Below are 20,179 nucleotides of genomic sequence, written 5' to 3' on the forward strand. Positions count from 1 at the left end.
AAAATAGCAGCCTAAATGTATGTCGCCTAGAAGAAACACTTCCCTAAAGGAATTAAAACTATTTACCTTGAAGATTAGGACAAAATAAATCACTGTGTCGAGTTTTAAGGCTATCTTCTTCTCTAATTGGAGATCACAATTACATATACGTTATCAAAAAAGTGAAAACGAGGCTATGTAGGCCAGAGTCGTTTTATTCCCTTATAATCCGTTAAATAAGTCACTACTTTGTAACCTTTAAACCAAAAAACGTCAAAGCGTTTTTAGTATTTTGTTCCATTTGCTTTTTTAGTGTGATCACGTTATAAGAAACGTGACCAGACAACAGAAGGCATTGGTAGCCATTTTTGCATATGGTCAGTTAGAAAAATAGATCGTTAGATGATGTTGTAGCTTCCTAGAGGGACGCTGTTTGGGCAAGAATGCACTTTCTTTAGTGCATCTGCTAACGAGGATTAGGATGTTTTGGATTATAGATTCTGGGTACGATTTCTCACAAGTGCCGCCAACACTTGACTCGGAGCTGCAGTTGGGATTATAAGAAGATATACGGTCTTTCGTATATTCACTTGTAGTTGGGACTATGGTTGAAGGGGCAGGTGCACCAGAGCAGTTTTGTTTTCTCACAATTCTTTCAAAATTTGCAAACGAATGAACTATTAATATTGCTCTGGCCCGAGAATGAAAACTAGTTCAAAATGTCTGCTGGTTTTTCTCAATGTTGAGTTTTTCTATTTGTAGCTAGCAAGGGGTTATTAATACAGTCTGGATTATAGATTCTGAGGAACAGGTACGATTTCTCATAAGTACCACCAATACTTAAAGATATACTCGGGGCTGTCAAAAAGTTATGTCGTTAAGTTTGAAGGGGGCAGGTACACCAGAGCAGTTTAAAAACTGGAATGTGTGAGCTCAAGGTTCATTTCCAGCCCTTGTTCCTCCCATTATGGACTGAGAGGAAAAATTCAATTACAATTTGTAAATTGGTAGAGCTAACTCTAAGTATTGAACAGATCCGAGCATAAAATCCACTATAGTACATTTGAAATTATCTACCAGTTTCAAAAGGTAACTAAGGCAGTCTGAACCTGGGTCCGTTGCGGTATTGGTTTCCTAAAAACGCTGACAACCCTAAACAGCAGTGGCAGTTAAGCAATTAATTTATCGTAAGTTTTCATTTTCTAGGTATTGCTCATTTTATGGCAAAATAAATGGTTTCTATAGATTTTTTTACAACAAACATCTAATTCTATTGGATTTTACTTTTTTTATGCATGCTACATCTCCATTGAAGCCTGTATACATTTGGAAGAAAAAATGCAATCTACTTTGCATTTTTCATTAACAGCTGAATGGAGCAATGAGTTCTTGTAGTCTTTGTGGCCTTGGACACAGTTCAATTATGATACATTCAGCGACAATTGTTTTGCGGAGGGCTATAAATTACCGCTAGATGAATTATTGCATGGATGGAGAACTGTCCTAATCTTACTGCCATTCAATGATAATTGTAGTGTTTCCTTTTTGAGGTAAGTAAAATTTTTGTTTTTTCATGTTCACTAGTTAATTTAGTCATAATTGATTAATTAATTAATTATAATTAATTAATTGATTAATTATAACTGAGTCAACGGAATTTTAATTTAATTAACTCAATTAATTAAATTAAAATTGAATTTAAAAAGTTATTTATACTTTTCCTGGCTGGCGCAAAAAGTAATGTAAAAATTGCTGGGAAAACCAGCGTTTCTTAAGTTGTGCTGGCTAGGAAAAAGCATCCCCCAAACGGTTCCTGGCTGGCAACTTCATTTAGCTATCTTCTACTAGCTGGCAGTGCGGAGCGGATATTATTTTCCCACGGTTGTTAATTATTAACTATTTATCTCTTATTGGATGTCCATTAATACTTTCGAGCAACAACAAGTCAGTTTTAAAATTTTTCCAGTTGAGCACTCCTGATTTTTTCCACTCTGGAGAGCCGATTAAAAATATCCGGATTCGCTGTGGAATTCGCCGGATGCGTGTGGACGTAAGCCGTATCCGGAAAGAAAAAGTTGCGGATTCAAAAATATTCGGATACGTATGCACGGGGCTTTATGGAGCTCCCGGCCCCAGCATCCCCAGGGGGCTATGGCTAAAAGTAAATTTAAAGAGCTTTGCACGGAGACGAGAAGTTGGTGTCTCTCGGAGGGCACCAGCATGGCGGCCGTAATGTAACAAAAACATCTGTTTTGCTATTAAAACGAAACGCTATTGCTCTAGCCCCTTCATTGAAATTAATACTTCAGTTAATCCAAGGACTGTTAAGTTAGCAAAAATTTAAAGGATTAGTCATCTTTTGACCTACGCGACAGCCTTATCGGGTTTAATTTTAATGCAATTTTTAAAGCTTTGAAATTCAGATGTGCTCAGTTAAAAAAAGCAAACCCTGTCGAAAGGACATAATATCTGAGAGGGCGATATATCTAATGAAACTAAAGCCTGGCTCATACTGTGACATAAGCATAAGTACAAGCATGAACATAAGCATAAGCACACGCATAAGCATAAGCAGTGTAAACCGGGAGTGACATAACCATAAGCATAAGAAACAGGGATGTTTTCCATTTTCTTACGCTTATGCTTACGTCGCTAAAGTAAGTTTGTAAACCGGGTTTAACGTGAGCATAAGCAAAATCCCAAGGAGCATCTGTGTTTGATGCCAGCAGATATTCAAGTTAATAGCGTCCAGTGCTACTCCAAGGTCCAAAATGGCGTCTGAGAGTACTGTTCGCAATTATCCCTGCCTCTACGATGAATCCTCAGATGATTTCAAGGAAACAAACGAAAAAAGCTTTGCCCGAAAGATGTTGCAGAAGCGGTTGGTGTTAGCACTGGTAAGTGAATATTATTCAGGTGTGTTCTTGCCAGGGTCATTTGAAATGCAAGTTTTAACATCAGTAAATTGCCCTCTCCCACACTCTTCAGAAATCTCAGAAATAAATACAGCCGTGATAAGAAGAAAATCGAGGGTGAAAAAGAATCTGGCGGAGGCACCGATGAAGTTACACAAGCGGTGAAAACGTGAAGCCATTTTGAAACGTGGCTCGTCCCATACTTTCGCGGCTTCATTCTGGAGCTCATTGCGCTTGCGTATGTCACTTTCCTTGTGCTTATGCAACAAGTTAAGTGTGAACGTTCGTCATGCTTATGTTTATGCTTGTGATTATGCTTATGTCGCAGTGTAAACCAGGCTTTTAAAACCTTTGGAGACAAGATAACCACATGCATGCATAGAAATAGAAACCCATGTAACTCTTTTTTCATGGTCAACCTGGTTAGCGGCATGGATCGCGGGCGCGTGTGCTAAACGACGACGTCACACAACACGGGTGGCCATCTAGCTAATACCAAGTCATGCAGTCTTGGTTTACAGCATATGTCTTTGATATTGGACATCCATGTTATGGTCAATTGCTGGTTTTCAGTGTCACGCCATTTAAAATAGATCAAAATAAAAATCAAAACAGAATCTGGGAAATGAAAGAGAGTAAATATGCAAAGACTTTCGCCAAGATTCTGGTCACAGCAATTTTTCTTATGCAAGATATGCGGAGAAATTTTTACCAAAATTTATAGAGATTTGTATGGAGACGCCATGCTGGTGCCCATCCGTATGGGCACCAACATGACGGCCGGAAACCAACAGAAACATCTGTCACTGAGTTTTGCTACAAAAGCGTGAATTTATCCCTCGAGGAACTCTAAAACATTAAAATAATACTTTTTCTAAGACATGAACTGTTCAGATAACCAAATTCCCCGAAATAAGTCACTTTTTTAACCATCATGACAGCTCTCTAGGTCGTCATGTAAATGCTGCGTCACGCAAAAGCTTAGAAATTCAGGCGTAATGTATCACAAAACCAAGAACCCATTCGGAGCGAAAATTTGTATGAATTCTACTTTTCAGCTGCTCTTATACATCTTGAAGGAAAATCTCAGGAAAATCAATAGTTTTGTAGTTTGAATTTTAGTGACGTCATGTGAAAACCAGCTATTGACACCTGTTATGTTAAAGCAAGCTATCCACTGACCAGTATCAGGTGACCATATCGCAGGCTCAGGTTAGGAACTCATCGGGGTCATGTTTTTTTTTTATTGACCGCTGATCAAGTACTGACTATCGATAGGATCGCGGGCTGATGTCAGGTTTATTTGGGCGTCGCTGAGGGTCAGGCTTTTCGGAAGGGGGTTAACGCTAACCCAGGATTAAAAGTTAACCGAAGTATAATTTTTTCTTGGATACAACTGTTTTTCACTGCTTTTGAGTCATGGGCTTGGTTTGTGGTTTGAGATCATTCAAACTCAAAACAGAAGGCCAAACAACATAAACAGAAAACCTCACAAAAACTCATCAACCTTGCAAAACTCAAATCAAAATTCTCGCTTATCCTGTGTTAGCTTAATCAGACTTTAAACAACCCGACCCAGGAGCTCTGCTTTTAGACTTGGCTAAATCCAGAAATGATCTATCCTCAAAAAAAATCCCAAGCTAACTACATAAAATGTTATTAGACCACAAAAATTTCAAGATTGCGGCCATATTACGCAAACATGTCCGTTCTTTGAACTTCATCCTCTTTTCACCCCTTAAAGAGATGGGATTCTAATATTGAGAGATGAAGTTTCAGGCGACAGTAGACTGTCTTGATGTAAAGAAAAAACTACCAAAATACTAAGAAAAACGTTATTAGACCTGAGATGTTGGGCTTCGTTTCATGAAGACGGCCATATTAGATCAACATGGAAAAAAGGATGATGTGAAACATCGGTTGCTGTTTGTACTTCATCCTCTTTTCAACCCGTTGAAGAGATGGGATCCCACCATCGAGAGACGAAGTTTTACGTGGAATTTTTTTTTTCGTGATATCGACACAAAAACTACCAAGGTACTACATAAAAACTTATTAGACCAGAAAAGTTGCACTTCCTTTCAAGATGGCGGTCATATTAGACTTACATGACTGTTGTTTGACATCACCCTCTTTTTAACCCGTGAAAGAGATGGGATTCTAATATCGAGAGATAAAGTTTCAGGCGATTGTAGACTCTGCTGATGTAAAGACAAAAACTAGCAAGGAACTAGGAACAACGTTCTTAGACCTGAGATGTTGGACTTTGAGATGGCGGCTATATTAGCGGAGCTCCGTTGGCCCGAAGAGCCGCCAAGCTTAGCACCATAACTATAGTAACAGAACCATATGCATGCATAGAAAGAGAGATCCATGCAACTCTTTTTTCATTGTCAACAAGGCTAGCGGCATGGATCGCGGGCGCGTGCGCCTAACTACGACGACGACGTCGCGCATACTCCAGCTAATACGAAGTCTTGGTTTACAGCGTACGTCTTTGATATTTGACATCCATGTTATGGTCAATGAGCACCTGTCAAAACAAGGTATCCGCCGACCAGTATCATGTGACCATATAGCGGGCTCAGGTTTATGGCTCATCGAGGTCATGTGGTTTCTTAAGTTGACCGCTGGCCAAGTACATGTTTTCGATTGGATTGCGGTCTCATATCAAGTTAATTTGTTGTAATTAGGCCTGGGTTGTTCGGAAATTGGGTTAACGCTAACCCAGGATTAAAAGTTAACCAAAGTATAAATTTACCGTCTATACAAGTGTTTTTCACTGCTTTAGGGGCAGGGCTTGAGATTATTCAAAATCAAAACAGAAGGTCAGAAATATAAACAGAAAACCTTACCGCTAAGTTACAAAACTCAAATCAAAATTATCGCTTATCCTGGATTAGCTTAATCGGGTTTAGAACAAAGCTGCCCAGGAGCTCCGCTTTTAGGCTTGGCTAAATCTATATATTATTTCCGAATATGATAGCGTCATATGTCCGGCAATACAAACATTCTACCTACATACATACATACATACGGGCTAAGTGATACATCATGAGACGTGATTGCCATCAATGACCCGGTTTTGGCATAGAAGTATTTTCGTGTTGAGATCTTAAAGGAGCTCAGTCTCGAGATTTTGATTTATTTTGGCCACGTTATCTTTAAATTGAAGGAAACCTGAAAATAGAATTTTTCTGAGATGGAGAAAAGCCAAAGAGATAATAATCTATAGAGGAACAAGGATGGTTAAGGATGGAGAAGATTAACACGGTTACGAACGACGTACTTGAATGATTTAGAGTAAACTTTTCAAGATGGGCAAACCGTGATGTGGCTCCTTAGAAGTGCGGATACGAAAATTTCTGGTCTCGTGTTATTTTTTGCAAGACTCTTTTTGTCACCGTAGATAAATCGGGGGAATGGCAAGCACATGGTTTGCTTGAACATGTTACCTGCACACAACATGGAAGGGGGTTGACATAACCATTGTTGACTCCTCCTCATGAGCCAGTGCAACTCAATATGATTGAAACAAGAATACAAGGAGAGGAGATAGAAAAATTTTATTTGTCGGCAATATTTTATGTCATGTTAACTCTCCGAAATGTTTCTGATCTGTAGTAATTGGAGGGGGTTGACATAACCATCATTGGCTCCTCCCCAATAACCAGTGTAACTCAATGTTATTGTAACAGAAATTCAAGGAGAGAAAATACAAAAATTCTATTTGCAGGCAATACACATATTCTATATTAACTCTCCGAAATGTTTCTGATCTGTAATAACTGGTATTCCTCCAGTTATCAAAGCCCAAGCCCAATCACTCAATCCGGGAATGCCCAATGGCACATAGGGCCTCAATAAGGATCCGAGCTGTACCATAAACACTAGCGCGTCAAGACTCGCCCAGGCTATCGATCATTCTGTCGAAAAGTGATCAAAATGATAGCAACGAACGTAAAACTTTTGCCAATCAATGAAAACCACAAGAGATCTTGATAACCACTAATCCTATAATCTTTTAAGTTGTTTTGATGAAATGAAAGTGTATGTTAAACCACTAATCCTATAATCTTTTAAGTTGTTTTGGTGAAATGAAGGTGTATGTTAAGCCTTAATCCCTTAATATACATATTGAATATTTAAAAGTCATTTATGATTTAGGTGCAGTGCTATAAATAAACCGCCTTTAGTTTTGCTTGTGAGGAGTTGAGGTACAAGGAAGAAGCTGAAAGCACCTTCAAAATACAGTTTACATATGTGATCATTGACATCATGTAATCGAAGCAAAAGGAAAATCTACAATTAAAACGTGGCACCACTTGACAAGGCTTACTAGTGGACTTAGCTTCGGACATCATCTTTCCACCTCTTTGCTTTTTCCGTCTTTTCTTTCAATTGTTTTATCTGTTTTTCTCTGGCTTCTATTTTTTTCATCAGATCGGTATTTTCCTTTAATTGCTTTTGGTAAAGAGTCTCGACTTGTGTCCTTTCCTCTTCTGTATTCTCCAAGGTTTTGTCTTTTAAAGCGAGAGCTTCGTTCATTTTTTTCATTATCAGCTTATATTCTATGAGCTTTTCGTCCCTTTCTCTTCTTAAAGTCTCCACTACACGAGCGATGTCTCCTTCTTTTTTATTTCTCTCCCTGATGTATCTATTTCTTTTTTCAATCTTTTCCTTAAGATTTCCAATCAGATCATGGGCTGCTTGTAATGTCTGTCTTGATGCCACGTTGTCATACTCTAGCTTTCCTATTTCTTTCTTTTGACGATAAATTAAGCTGAGGTTTTGGCGAAACAGTTTACCTTGAGGAGTATCGGTGTCCTCAAGAGAAGACGGCATGCCGGGTTCGGTAAAGGATCTTGCTCGCTGTCGTATAAGCGGCATTCTTGGCAGTTCGGTCGTCGTGAGTTGATTTGCCTGATTGCGATAAGGATGATCTAAAGAAGCAGTGTTTAATTCTAGAGATTTACTTGCATTCCTTGGAAGTTTCATGTCATCTTTGCCGTGACTCTGATCTTTAGGCCGCCTGGTTTTGGTTGCTGTAGATGTGTCGGGAAGAGCAACTTTCCTATGATCTGCACTTTTCACATTAATTATCTCTGGTTCGACCCACTCGATGCCGTCCGCAACTTCCCACATCAAACTTTTCTCGAGGTAAGTCTTACTTTCTGTTGGTCTGTCCTTAGATAAGAAGTCACTAACTTTGTAATTGTCCTCTTGCTTTACAAAGGGCAAAGAAGTTACCATTCCCTCTGTTGCCATATTGGAATCGCTTGATGATGATTTACAACACGTTGTTAAATACTGCCTGAATTTGTAAATAGCAGCAGGTAAGCGCTGTTTATGTGTAGTGACCTTTACGCAGTCACTCGATAATTGAAATCCAGTTATGAATCGATATGAACGCTCATTTCGTGGCTGTTTGGTCCGTGTTGTAACACTGCAAGCAATTTTCACTTTCTGTTCTACGTTGGCAACGCCACAAAAAGACAATAATGTTTACTTCTTAAGAAAATATCGCATGTAATTAACACGTATAGACGTCAATTTATTGAGCAGGGCATCACAAAAGAATTAATTTCACTCCAAAAGCTTCAAAAGAATGACAAGTCAGTTTGAGTGATATGAGATTTGTTGTCATTTTGTAGCCAACACGATAAATGTTCGTAACTGTTATTATCTTGAAATCGTACTTCACCGGCTATCAGGTTGACAAATCTCATGTCAATGTCCACCTTATTGGTATTCGTAAATTGGGGCACGACTAGCATGCAACAACGATGTTCAGTCTTACTCGAGTCTTAGTCACGTCTTAAGCTTACACAAAACGAAGCTGTAGCATTTCATAACACTCTAGTGTGGTTGGGCTCAATAACTCCAAGATGAAATCAACCTGTCTGGTCAAACAAATACTTTATTTAACACCAGACGTATTGATTGCATAATTTAAATTCCGTTATGTTATATGCCTGCCAGTAAGCCGCGGAGCTGATTGGCTGGTCAAATGTTACAATCGTTTTTATCAGGAAATGTTAAGCGAAACGTGCTGCTATACACACTCCAAAACTGTTCAGTACTTTGTACAAGAAGTCATACATTCAAAACGCTTTATATGTACGTTTTGCACAGTTTACATGAGACACCAAATCAACTCCGCAAGCCGAAACAAAACTCACGTGTACGATATGAACTTTTTAATTAACGTTCAATTATGGAAACTTTTGTTAGTCACAGCAACGTACAAACGAAAACAAATTACCCAAACGTTGTTAACAACAGGGATAGTGGCAAACCAAGCTCGGGAAGAATAACACTTTCTCGCGGACTAGAATAACAGATGATGATGTTTCGACTAAATGGAAGGCAAGTTCAACAAACACATCAGCTATATTGTTTGTATATTTATCTAGTGTCATTCGTCATGGGAGAATTAACATGGTGTCATGGCATTGTGGAAAAACAAACACATGGCACAAACTAAGAGCTTTTCTCCGGGGATTAAGATTTTGTAGGGACAGCCGTAGAGAGTGTTTTGTAGTCCAATAAGAAGATTTAAGTGTGAGCTAATGGACCATTTATTGCAGTTGTAAGTGGAATGACTTTATAGATTCTTTTCTGCAGTCGTTGGTGATAAGGAGTCCTGAAATCAGAGGTCAACGCACAATATAGCAATATATCACTGGTCAGTAGCAAGGTTTTACGAACGAAGCTGCTGAGAAACCACAACCTCCCGGCTTTATAAACGAAAACAAAAAGCTGTGAATGCTTTTCTAAAAACCACTAGAGCTTTTGTCATGAATTAAAACGATGAAGAAAACAACATTGAGTCAGCAGCATAGAATAATGAAAGAAAATGGTGACACACTGCTTTCACTTGAGAAGAGTAAAGTCGACATCATGAACGAAGTCGCCAGGGCGTACCACGAAATAGATGAACTGAAAGCAAAGCTCGCCAAGAAAAACAACGCATTAAAGAACTCCCAAGACTTCCAAGACACTCTCTCGCTTCAGGCAGAGAAACTGAGATTTGAAAAGGAGCAGCTCAATCAAAGATGCGAGAACGCGATCCAAGAAATGATGGATCGTTTGCGTGTTAAAGAGGCTGTCATCGGACTGGTGAGGGAGGAGATTGAGAAATACATCAAACTGCGGCAGGAGGTCATGCATAGGAATGAAGTGCTAAGGGAACGGTTGGAAAAACGGGAGAAAATAGCCACTGGATTAAAGACAAAATTGACAATGCTAAGTAGTTGGACAGTGCGAACTACAAGCAGTGCGCAACTCAGTATGGGCAATCAATCGCCAAGTGTACATTCGAAAAGTCCAAAGTAAGCTTTGATGCTGGCATCAAAGCCAGCAAACCAGTTTTAACAGGTTTACTCACCGACCAGCCCGTTCAGGGTCTCCCGCTCAACTTCAGAAGTTACAAGAATGAGACGAAATCGAAGCTTTCCCCTAAGCGTTCAATTGTTGATCCAGTCTAACTGAGTGACTATAAAACGAAAGCGTCCCAGACAATGTACAATTAATGATGAGTACTGAGAGAGGATCAACTAATGCCCGAGTATTTGACGCCGATATTTAAACAAGAGAATAATACATACGTACAGTCTCTCAACGTCTAGATGGTACATTAACGGACAGTGTATGGCTAGACAGGATGTAACCAGTTGATTTGGATTCAAAATAAAGCATTTGTACCACCTAATGAACCGTTTATAACACTTCCCATCGTAGACTACATAAAGTGTTCGTGAATCAACGTAAGACATCCTGATAATACGTTTTAGCATATCAAAGTTAGAGACAATAATTGTCAAGAACTCCGTCGTTCCTAGGTAAATTTATACTGATTTTTCGTTGGCTTAATTACCATGTTTGCTTCAATTTTTACGCCTCGACACGTTTGTCGACTCGCTAATCGGCCGAATCAAACCTTTGTGACGAAATAATTTATTGATCATTAAAACAGAGATTGAGTTCACTCCATGTTTTAACACTGATTTAGAGCGGCGTGGGATAAAGATGTTTTATTGACAATTCAAGGGTGCAATAAAATCGCATAGCAACCAATGGGCAAAAACAAAACGCCATGACGTACGAGGAAGTTGTAAAAAGGAAGGAAGTCATATGACTCTGACGTCGCATTATCATTCGACTGTCGTGAGAAATCTATACTTAGGACAAATGAAACATCACTTTTATAATTGTATTTTTATGTTATCACGGGATCTCCGTCTTAAGATCATTTAAGATGCAGATAATGACAGTTCAATTAACTGTGGAGCCCACTCTCTAAGCACCTGTCCGGGAATAACTCCGCCCGCCATTCTCGCCCCCTCGGGGTTTAGGCTCTATCCATTCTACGCGCTTTATTTCTCCGGTTAGGCCTTTCATCCACAATAATCCGTCACGAAAAACGGAGTTTTTCAAAAACGCTCTTCAAAACGGAGGAATTTGAAAAACGCCGGCTTTGCGTCTTAGTGTGGACGGAAAACATTTTGAAAACGAAGCTTTTCGTAAACGATGACGTAACGATAATCACGGTATTCCCCGCCCGAGCTTTACTCAAACACAAATGCAAAATGACCGCTGATTGTTGTGTTTTCAATTTCCTCGGAGTATGAGCGTAGGCTGTGTTGTGTCTTTTTGTGTGTGTGAAATTATTTTGGTGTTCTGAAGGAAGAGAGTCATCCTGTCTCGAGTTAAAATACAAAATGGAAAATTACTGCGCTGAGATACACATCATGCACAGGACTGAAACTGAAATGTTTATTATGAAAAAAAATAAAACTCTCCTGGTCACTAGACGGAAACACTCATTATTAATATTGAATTTAAACTGTCATTCGTCTTAAATCGGAATTATACACGAAGAAAAACAAGAAATGCTGCACAGGCCGTGCAGTCCAGTGTTTTTTCATGTCTTCTAAAGTTGAGTGAATTTCAATTGGAATTTTGTGCAACTCAATCAACAAAAATTTGCACGACTCATACTCTCTTAAAAGGTGTCACTTACATTGGATATTGGATTTTTTTTTAAGATTTCACGTATTTCAACATTTTTTGAGTCACATAAGTGCAATATGCAATATTGGCTGTACAAACGGAAAATGTTTTAAAGGAACTGGCGAGGACACTGTTATGGAGTTGACGAGAACTGAAAACTCTGGACTATTATGGCTCTTCAAACTATTGTTCCAAAAGATTTTCAGGGTTGTGCCACTCACTGTTATCTAATACGGTAATTAAAAATCAAAACAATGGCATCTGGTCAAACACGAGAAACACAAACAGCGAAATAAACCAATCAGAACACAAAACAAAGGCATGCAACCAGTGCCAAGCGCGGGAAAACGTGAGCCGGAAAAACGTGGCAGTTATGACTCCTTAAATTGTAAAGCTAAAATAGGTAAGGTACTGAGACTGCATACGAGCCAAGTGGACCTTCAGGCCGGAGCTTATCCCGGTTTCTCTAGCATGAAGCGACCAGGAAGATCTCTACTTCACCATAGATTGGATGCTAGTTCATCACAAGGTTACACCCTGTTCCCTGCATTAAAATCTCCGGTACCCATTTATACACTTGGTTGGTGAGAGGCACTGTGAGAGTTAAGTGTCTTGTCCATAGTGTCTTGTTCAAGAACACAACTAAATGTCTCCAGCCAGGGCTCGCACCTGGACCGCTCGATGCGGAGTCGAGCGCGCTAACCATGAGGCCACCGCGCCTCCTAAAATTAAATTATAGAGCACGTAGAATTTAGCCAGACCAAGTATCACAAAACACTAATCACAGAGCTCAGTGAGCAAAAGAGGAGGAATATTTTGACTACCCCCCTCACGCGGGAATTACGAAACAAAAGTGAAGTGACACTGATTCACATTGTCTATGTTCGGATATATTCGAAAATTTGGGTAGTTCTGCAAACTGTGAGTTACTAAGTATAATATAAGTCATATAAAATATTCTGGTAGAAGCACGTTTCATTCTCGCTGTTTTTTCCTATTTTGAGAGAACTGTGGAATATTACCGTTCAAACCACCAGTAATAACAGTTACCTACGCATCTCCAAGTCGGTAAACAGTATTCGCGGTGGGTGGATACTAGGTGACTTTTTTCGAGTTCTAGAACTTTCTATGACGTTATCATCAAATATTTTACACGCAGGAAACAGTATTTGAATCTTTGCGAATTAAGTTATTGATTTTGTGATTAATGAAGTCAAGTCTGTAGACATTTCGTTTTTTGAACTGCTTGGTACATGTAGGAGGAATAAAAGGCTTTTTCGGAAATATTTCAAACTCACTGTCATTATTACACGATTGACCACAAGACGTCATCACGGTTTTTGTAATATTCCGCTGTCTTGTTTGAAGAATGGCTGATGATCAAGATACCGTACCGCCCAAATCAACGCGCCTTTCGTGACTTTTGGTAGTTTCCGAATTCAATTGTCTCACATCATTTAACACCTTAGTTTGAATTGCGTGAAGTTTGAAAAAAAAAAACACTTTGCACTAGTATATAGATATCAACGATCCAGACATATAATAGTTGTACAGACTGACAAACGTTGACGACAACTACTTGGAAATGTTCTTTTAGTCCATAAGAGAAAGTTATTCATTAAAAAAATCCCAGATCAACCTGTTATTTTACCTCATGATATTGCTACTGTAATTTTACTTTGAAAAAGGAATTTAATGATAGATGACATTATGATGTCACAGATGTTTCTCAAAGGTATATCTTTCTTCTGACCAAAATTGCTTTCTACAGAGGTAAAACCTGCAGGGAAGAAATAAAACATTTCTTGAGTAGTTGTAATTTTCTCTGTGTTTCTGTTGACCTTATTGGCGCCATGTTTCAGAGGGCCTGACAATGCCTTGTTGCATACTTAGAATTCATTTCTTTGAGAGCACGGACCGCAATTCCGCTCTCTCAAAAAGCAGTGTTATTATAATACTCTATCGTGTTCGAGCACATAAAGGAAATGATAATGACGATGATTGCGGTGCAGACAGTGGAGTGTTTTTGACCTTCTTGTACTTTGGAACCGCCCTTGGCTGTCTGTTGTTCTGAAAACAAACTTAGCACCCACGGATTCACGAATTTGGCAACTTCAGCAGAGCTGAGTGGGGATGAAGCAAGCGAATAATCGACGAAATCATTCTAAAGGAAGAGAGCAGTTATTACAATAAGCTAGTTAAGTCCGTTTCTTCCTTTTCATAAGTGTACGGAAGTTATCTCAAGGGAGATGACGGTGTTTTGTTTTTTTAAAAGTATGCCTGTAACGTGATCACTAAGAACAACTTTTCATTTGTAAAACTGGGCTTCCAAAAAAAGAAAATTTTAGTGAGATAAAAGAAACTTAACCATCGCATTTTTTGTGTTTCTATTGACATATAAAGAAGTTGGCTTGTATAGCCTGAATACCTCAGAGTTCTGCATCAGCAAACACCTTCAAGGTCTCAAGTTTATTAACACTTTGTAAACACTACATCACAACACAGTTCATTGGCGATTACCAAGAGATTTATTATCCTTTTAACAAGGTGTTGACAATATTTCATAAAAATACACTTAGGCAAATTGTTAAAATTACAGAGCTGTTAGAAGAATTCTATCGAAAACAACATCGAAATAAACGCTACAAATCGAGTTGTTTGCCTCAAGGCTCTTAAATATATTATCCTTTTAGTCTCTTCATGGCATACCTGAAATTCCTTGATAATTTCACTTGTGACGCTATAATGCTCTATTTCCCACCGCATACATCAGTCCAACCAGGTAATTGTGGCGGTAGAAAGAAAGTTCCCAGCGGTCAACAAACACACTTACCACTGGTAGCAATATTCTTAATAGCGGTCCATTAAGACGGAATCACAGCTTAAATAACAAAGCAAAGAAGTGGCAAGGCAATTGCTTCTATTGAACATTGTGCGGAACCGTGTCCGTCGTTTTGACCGTCGTTGTTCAACTCCTCGCCATGAAGACGTCTACGCTGCTACTCGTTTTTGCGTCAGTCATTCTGATATTGTTGTCGTTCCCTGAAGAAAGTCACGGTGTCATTTTCGTTCTTACTCACGGCAAAGTAAGAGACCTCCAACGGAAGGGACACGACCGAAAGCTGAAAAGGCGCGGAGAAAAAAAGCGAAGGAACAGGAATCGCAAGAGGAAACAACAAAAACAGTTAGAGAGAAAGAAGCGTAAGGAACTCAAACGGTGGTTAGCACGGTTTTCAAAGAAAGTAAGTAGCGAGTCTGGTGTGTAGACATAAGACTTACAGCATAATAAAGAGAATAATTAATTCAGAACTAGAAGGCTAATACAGCTAAGTGACTGTTCCGTTTATGAGCGTCGATAATGAACTGTTTATCACGTCTAGGATGAAATCGGTGTTACACTCAAATTTACTTTTAGTGTTTTTTGCACTGATTGGAGAGATCAGCTTGAAAGTGACACATCTTTTTCGCTGTGAAAGACTTAGCTCTAACCCAATGTGCATCTCATTGCTTACGGGATTATGGAAATTTTATCGATACTTTCGGCCCATGCGGAATAATAACTACTTCGAACGCCTCGCAGCTCAAGACAAGTTGTTAATCGTCTTATCAAGCTGGACGTTCGCAACTGTTAGAACACGGAAACAAACAAACATAACTCAAACAACGTCGGCTTTAGCTTTTTATGACAAAGCGAAGTAAATTCATATAACACGTTATCTTCTGTAATAACTCAAGCGGCAGGTAAACATTTATGGAATGAATAGACAAGAGAGAACAGTAATTTATAAGTCACCCAGTTGTTCGAGAACTTAAGAATGAAAGCAGTCGGTTCCCATAAAAAGTTATATTTTAAGTGAGTTTCAAGCGATTCACAAGCAATCACTCAATGATCTAAAAGATAAAGCAGCATTACAGCATTGTTCACAGTTCGCTGCTCGTGGCTCGCTGAAAAATTCAATAATATCTAAACAAAAAGTTTAAAAATAAATCTGTCAATACGTTGCACAGGCACGTGCAGGTGGACACCTCGTTAACTTAAACACACAGACAAGTTCAATCGTGGGGTAACTGTTGTCATGAATAATCCTTTCTTTTAAGGAGAAACGTCATGGGGCCAACCTCTGTTTCTTCCTTTTCAAGATGTATCTTATTTTGTTTTTATTATTGTACCTTGAATAAAACATTATGTTATGTTATGCTATGTTATGTTATGTTAAATGTGTCAGTTCTGCTATTTTTCAGGACAAAAACACGGATCATGGAGACCGTGGTGTCAAAACGAAACGCATATGGTAATCCTTGGACAAAGCTGAACGACAAGCCATGCAGTTAGCACTGATACCCTGAAAGCCGAGCCATATTGCCTTGGATATATCTTATCGGAACTGACGGTATGGTACTGCGCTGAGGAAATCACCCTGACATCCTACAAATCAAGACACAAGATCCGCAAGATTGTTACGTAGAAAGTTTGTTAGGTAGAGGATTGTATCTGTGCCATGACGCAAGAGCAATCTCGTAAAGAGAACCAGACTTTGACAGTTGGAGAGACTTGAATATAGATAAAATCATAATATTAGCTCTCCTAGACGCGATGTGAAAAGCCGTTACTAACTCACGAGCTCGCGGTCGATGAAATAAATAACGTTGTGCCTAATATCTTGGTGCTAAAAAAAAAAAAAAAAAAAAAAATAATAATAATTAGCGCAAATCTCTATCGATTACAGAGTCAGTTAATTTATCTTGTTCATCTATAAATACGTAAAACGTTTAATCATTGAATACTTCTCGAAGCCGTTCAACAATATTTTTTTGTCACAGATATAAGTACGCCTTTTTACAAACTGCGTACGCAGATTGGTTATTTTTGACGCTTGGGTTATTCAGTGGCGAAACTGAACCCATACATAAATAAAGGTATTGGCAATTGACTTGCAGGCAAGTGAGTCTCTCATTGATTTTCAGTTAAGATCTTTAGTGCACTTTCAATGACTCTTAAAATCAATATATACGAAGGACAAGTAGCCATTAACTAAGACATTTAATTGACACGTCCTCTCCGTCGGCCCGTCTATGTTATTTGTTAACTCTGAAAAGAAGTGAAGAGCTCACGGTATGCACATTAATCAAACTGGTGCGTCAGTACATACCATGGTCGATCAAATACTTTTCAAGTTTACTTTTAAAGTTTTGACTTACCAGGAGAGATAGTTTGGCTTTTGTTAACCCGTTTTATACTGAACCAAGGATCCCCTAGCGTGAATCACAGAAAGTACCGGCAATGCAGAACGGTCGAGAAGTTTGAGATTAAGCTCGAAATAGTTAAGTACCTAACGACAATCAAGATGCTAATTTGGGTCTGAGCAAACTGTTTAGGAATACGAGGAACAATATTACTTCCACCAAGGTTAAGAGGAATTTTCTACATCAGACCATTTTCTCTGTTGCTTCAATGTCCGTTTCCTGATTGAGTTAGAATTTTCGCGGAGGTCATGCACCGAAGTTCCATATACGTCGTGGCTTTAATTGCGGTCGATGAAAGTGATGCAGAACTGTGCTCTTTCCAGCACAATCATTTATTCGCAATGATTTCCGAGGGCTCTGGTTATTTAACCAGAACCCCACACTTGAACTACAAACCGCATAAAGAATGTTCTTTTAACTACAAGATTTTGACTTTGCTGAGTGTCGGTTGTTACAAGTTCGCTTTACGTCCGCCCTGCGAAATGCAAAGGTAAAAACATCATAAATGATTGCTCTTTATTCGTCAAAGGTACAAAAGTCTTTCAATACCGGAAGCCTGTAGGTAAAGAATATCGTATGGTGCGATGAGAACATCCAATATGTGGAAGAGAGCATCTGTTGGATTTCCAATTTTAACTATTACGTTTAGCGAAACCAATCGTTCTCTTACAATCGACGGCGGAAATGCGACATCAACAAAATAATGCCCTTCAAATAAGTCAACTTCAAACGACACATTCTTTTTATAAAACGTACGAGCAAAATACTTTAAATTCTTTCTCATGCAGTTGATTAAAAATTCAATAACTTTGTTTTTCCAAACAGAAGAGACTCTTCCAGCAAACGCTCACGCAAAGCCTCAAAACGTTATTTTTGCATATAGAAGCGACCAGTAATCTCCATAGTAATTCATGTTACTTTTTGAGCTTTCGTTCTGTTCAGCTTTTTCAGATGCTGGACAAATTGCAAAAGTCACAAGAAACTTAGAAAACCTGACGTCAATCGGTTCCAGATGACCTAGTAATTCATTTTTTTTTTTGCGCTGTATTAAAGCATTTGCTGATTTTATTGGCCTTTTCGCATCACGTGACTATAACACTGCATAAGTTACATCACTCCAAAAAGTGGGTTGTATCTTAACCTAGCTTAAAATTATGAATGAAAAAGATACGAGGTTAATAAAACTGCTATAAATGTAACACTGCCTTCTGGTATTCATATTTATATTTGTTGTTTACAGATTCGGCACAAGTAATTTGCTAGTACGTGTCTTCTCTTAAAAATGTACTGATGAAAAGTGATAAATGAACCTACAAATGACATTTTCTGCATTTCTTAAATAGTTGGTCCTTCATATAACTCATAAATGAAATGAGTTTCTACTTTAAAAGCATTTTTTAAATGCATGTTATGAACCTCTAAGTGCTCATCGGTCAGCTTTACGATGAAGCACCATTTATGTCGAGAAGCTTTTTCTTTTTTTCATGACTGAACGCTCGTGTAAGTTCGTTATGGACCAACAACTTTTCCTTGACTACGACAAGCTTTGATGTTTGTGACTTCCTATTTGTTCAAAGGTTACGTTTTCAGCAAAGTTTTGTGTTGATGTCACCTTTTGTTTGAACGTTTGATAACAAAAAGTTGTTTTGAATCTTCATAGCGAGAAGCATAAAGGTGTTTCCAGGCGCCCTAGGGCGGTTTGATACTCAAATGAGTTCCATGAATACTGAAGAGGCTTTCCACGTTGCTTTGTCATGTTGATTGTCTATTTTGAGGATCAGGAGGCGTGTTTATGTAATTGATGTCATACTTGTGTGAATTGCTGGGTTTATAAGGACTCTGTTTGCAGCATACAAGTCATATTTGACACTGAAGTGAAAATGAGAGCAAGTACAATTCTGGTGGCGTCCTATACCCTTTTTGTCATCATGGCCTCACTCTGCAACACGGGTGAAGGATTTGCTTTAACACTTTCATCAAGACGAGAACAGCTAAAGGTTGCCAAAAAGAGGCAGGAATTAGCGGAGGAAGATAGGTTGCGTAAAAGGCTACGGAAACTAGAGAACCGGGAAACAGAGCTGAACAGAAAAGTGACAGATCTAAAGAAGATGTTAAAAAAATACAAATCAACGCATAGAACTAAGGTGAGCATTTTTCTGAAAAAAAACCCTACGCGTTTAACATTTGGCTCTTCCTCAACCATACCGATGCATTGCAAAACACTGGGCTTCGGGAGTGCTAGAGAAGCAAGAAACAAAATCGAACGGATATTGTCACTGAATAGCAAGGCGGGAGAACTTCGTTGTTTAGGATTTGCACATAGAATAACACGGGTTAATGGAGATGAGCGCGTGCGGTAAAACCTGCCTACCACGCAGGCAACACGTGAAAAACGTGTTTTATAGGATTCGTGAACCAGCCTTTTAATCAAAAAATGTGGCAAACCTCTTCGTATTGATGCTTTCATCAGTTACTGTAGATGCAAAAATTAACGTATACTTCATTGCGTTAACTGCCTGCCCAAGCTTTACATTGCTGTCCATACAGACTGCGGGATCTTTTCATGTGGCAGTGTTGGTATATTTTAACACATTAAAATGTGGTTCAACCGCAATAACGAGACATCAGTTACAAATTATTTCTGAAGTTCCGATACAACATGGTATATCGATTAGTGACTGTCGTATTGCTCACTGTTATTCGATAGGAAAAAAGACTTCGTGGTCATTCATTAATGCTGAATTTTCTTGTTTTTAAAAACAGACGAAAAGTGGGAGACTATCTGGAGTGGACTCATGAGTTCAAAGCCGTGATCAAGAGTTTACTATTACGGGAAACAGATCAGCAAAATGAAGACTGAAGAAACATGCGAGCGGTTCCGTTGTATTCATTTTGTACATTCCAAAGAACAGTGCCGCGTCTTACATAATTGAAGCATTATTTAACAGTATATTTATAACAGAGCCTTTCATGTGACAGAATAACAGATTAATATATCTATTTATAATAAAGACGTATTTTTTCAA

At 38.7% G+C, this 20,179-nt stretch overlaps 3 protein-coding genes and 1 long non-coding RNA gene across 4 annotated transcripts; 3 read left to right on the plus strand and 1 right to left on the minus strand.

Moving 5' to 3' along the window:
• Positions 1-1,991: 1,991 nt before the first annotated feature.
• LOC145479012 (uncharacterized) lies at positions 1,992-8,162 on the minus strand. Its single transcript, XM_081457248.1, has one exon. The coding sequence runs from the start codon at positions 8,160-8,162 to the stop codon at positions 7,242-7,244; it is 921 nt and encodes a 306-aa protein (XP_081313374.1). The 3' UTR covers positions 1,992-7,241.
• Positions 8,163-9,699: 1,537 nt separating this feature from the next.
• Positions 9,700-10,863, plus strand: LOC145479013 (uncharacterized). The gene has a single exon (XM_081457249.1). The coding sequence runs from the start codon at positions 9,708-9,710 to the stop codon at positions 10,230-10,232; it is 525 nt and encodes a 174-aa protein (XP_081313375.1). The 5' UTR covers positions 9,700-9,707; the 3' UTR covers positions 10,233-10,863.
• Positions 10,864-14,349: 3,486 nt separating this feature from the next.
• Positions 14,350-18,144, plus strand: LOC145479014 (uncharacterized). The gene is made up of 2 exons (XM_081457250.1): positions 14,350-15,151; positions 16,152-18,144. The coding sequence occupies exons 1-2, from the start codon at positions 14,891-14,893 to the stop codon at positions 16,203-16,205; spliced, it is 315 nt and encodes a 104-aa protein (XP_081313376.1). The 5' UTR covers positions 14,350-14,890; the 3' UTR covers positions 16,206-18,144.
• Positions 18,145-18,753: 609 nt separating this feature from the next.
• On the plus strand, positions 18,754-20,120 carry LOC145469407 (uncharacterized). The gene is made up of 2 exons (XR_014042314.1): positions 18,754-19,297; positions 19,917-20,120. It is a non-coding gene; the product is annotated as an uncharacterized LOC145469407 (long non-coding RNA).
• Positions 20,121-20,179: the final 59 nt, after the last annotated feature.

This window comes from Orbicella franksi, chromosome 2 (assembly GCF_964199315.1).
Source record: "Orbicella franksi chromosome 2, jaOrbFran1.1, whole genome shotgun sequence".
NCBI lineage: Eukaryota > Metazoa > Cnidaria > Anthozoa > Scleractinia > Merulinidae > Orbicella > Orbicella franksi.